Source organism: Coffea arabica, chromosome 4e, assembly GCF_036785885.1.
Source record: "Coffea arabica cultivar ET-39 chromosome 4e, Coffea Arabica ET-39 HiFi, whole genome shotgun sequence".
NCBI lineage: Eukaryota > Viridiplantae > Streptophyta > Magnoliopsida > Gentianales > Rubiaceae > Coffea > Coffea arabica.
In genome coordinates, this window is record NC_092317.1 from 16,729,728 (window position 1) to 16,731,384 (window position 1,657).

General features: G+C 40.6%; 1 protein-coding gene across 1 annotated transcript; it reads left to right on the forward strand.

The window, feature by feature from the left end:
* The first annotated feature begins 647 nt into the window (after positions 1–647).
* LOC140005514 (uncharacterized) lies at positions 648–1,379 on the forward strand. The gene is made up of 2 exons (XM_072046517.1): positions 648–824; positions 897–1,379. Exons 1-2 carry the CDS (start codon positions 648–650, stop codon positions 1,377–1,379), a joined length of 660 nt encoding a protein of 219 aa, XP_071902618.1.
* Positions 1,380–1,657: the final 278 nt, after the last annotated feature.

Sequence of the window (1,657 nt, forward strand, 5' to 3'; positions counted from 1 at the left end):
ACGCCAAATTAGGGAGCAATCTGTCTTATCTATGGAGGAGTTTATTGGTAGGAAGAAGCTTACTGCAAAGAGGCGTCGTGTGGCGAGTAGGTGATGGTTCAAACATATAGGTCTGGGATGATCCTTGGCTACCCTGTCCTCCATCCTTCCGGGTGTCACAATGCTCGAGAACTCTGTGGCTAGATGCTAGAGTATGTGATTTAATTGATGCCCATTCTAGTGACTGGAGGCTGGACTTGCTTCACACTCTATTCTTGAGTTATGAGGTACAAATTATTCAAAAAATTCCTTGCTCTCCATGGTGGGCTAGGGATGAGATAGTATGGTTCTATAATAAAAATGGGAGTTTTGACGTTCGGTCAGCGTACCATTTGGCAAGAACCTTGCAGAGGTTGGACGAAGGTGGGGAGAGGGCATCATCCGGCAGTAAGGAGAAGTCTTTCTGGCTTAGAATTTGGAACTTGAACATTCCTCCAAAGGTCAGAATCTTTGTTTGGTGCGCATGCTCTGGTATTTTGCCTACGGGGCAAAATTTATCAGATAGGCTTAAGAGAGATGTTATGAGATGCAACTGGTGTGGCTGTGATCAAGAGACTAATAAGCATATATTTTTTTATTGTATTTTGGCTCAAAAAGTTTGGTCGAGTATGGGGATGCTGAAAGCAATTTGCATGCCTGCTGCATCAAACTTTAAGGACTGGTTTGATTGTTTTTTGAAGTTTCAAGGTAAAGAGATAGCAGAACTCATTGTGGTAACCATGTGGATGATCTGGAAAAGCAGGAACCGGTCATTATTCGCAGGCAAGGATGGGGATGCAACACAGGTGGGTGAGTATGCTAAGGCATTCTTGCAAGAGTATTGGAATATCCATAAAAGGCAAGAAACACGTCGATAGAAGGAGCATACCAAATGGGTAGCACTAGATGAGAGTTATCTAAATATTAACGTGGATGGAGCTTTCTCTGAAGAAGCAGCTAGCATTGGTGTGGTGGTGAGGAATCACTTGGGTCAAGTGGAGGCTGTAATGGCTACACGGGTCGAAGGAGCTCTCAACGCAGAACATGTGGAATGCTTGGCTTTTCTCACTGCTTTGGAGTTTGCAAGAGACTTTGGAATCTCGCATTTCTTGCTCGAAGGGGATGCTTTAAATATTGTTCAAAGGATTAACAGCAATGAACCTGATTTGTCATTGATAGGTAACTTAATCCATGGCATCAGAGCTATGCTGCATACTTTTGATTTTAGTCATGTGAGGAGGACCAATAATGTCCCTGCCCACATCATGTCAAAGTTATCGTTATCTTTTGAGGGAAGTAGAGTTTGGTTTGTAAACTTCCCCAAGTCTGTTACTGAGGCTGCTCTTGTAGATTTGCAATGAATGGAGGTTTTTCTTTCAAAAAAAAACTTTAAATAGATTTATAGCTTAGAAATGTCCTTTTTATGTACAATCTTGAATAGCATAAAATCTGTTTAACTAGCGTGTTAATATGTTAATTTTGTTAAAAGAACACAATCTTCTTTTTAATTTTTTAATTTTTTTTATTCTATAAGTAGGAAATTTTGGATCCAGAATCTCCTACACATCATCTCTACCTTACCACCGAACCCAACCCTCCCCTAAAAGAACACAATCTGATGAATGTCAAGACTAAAATA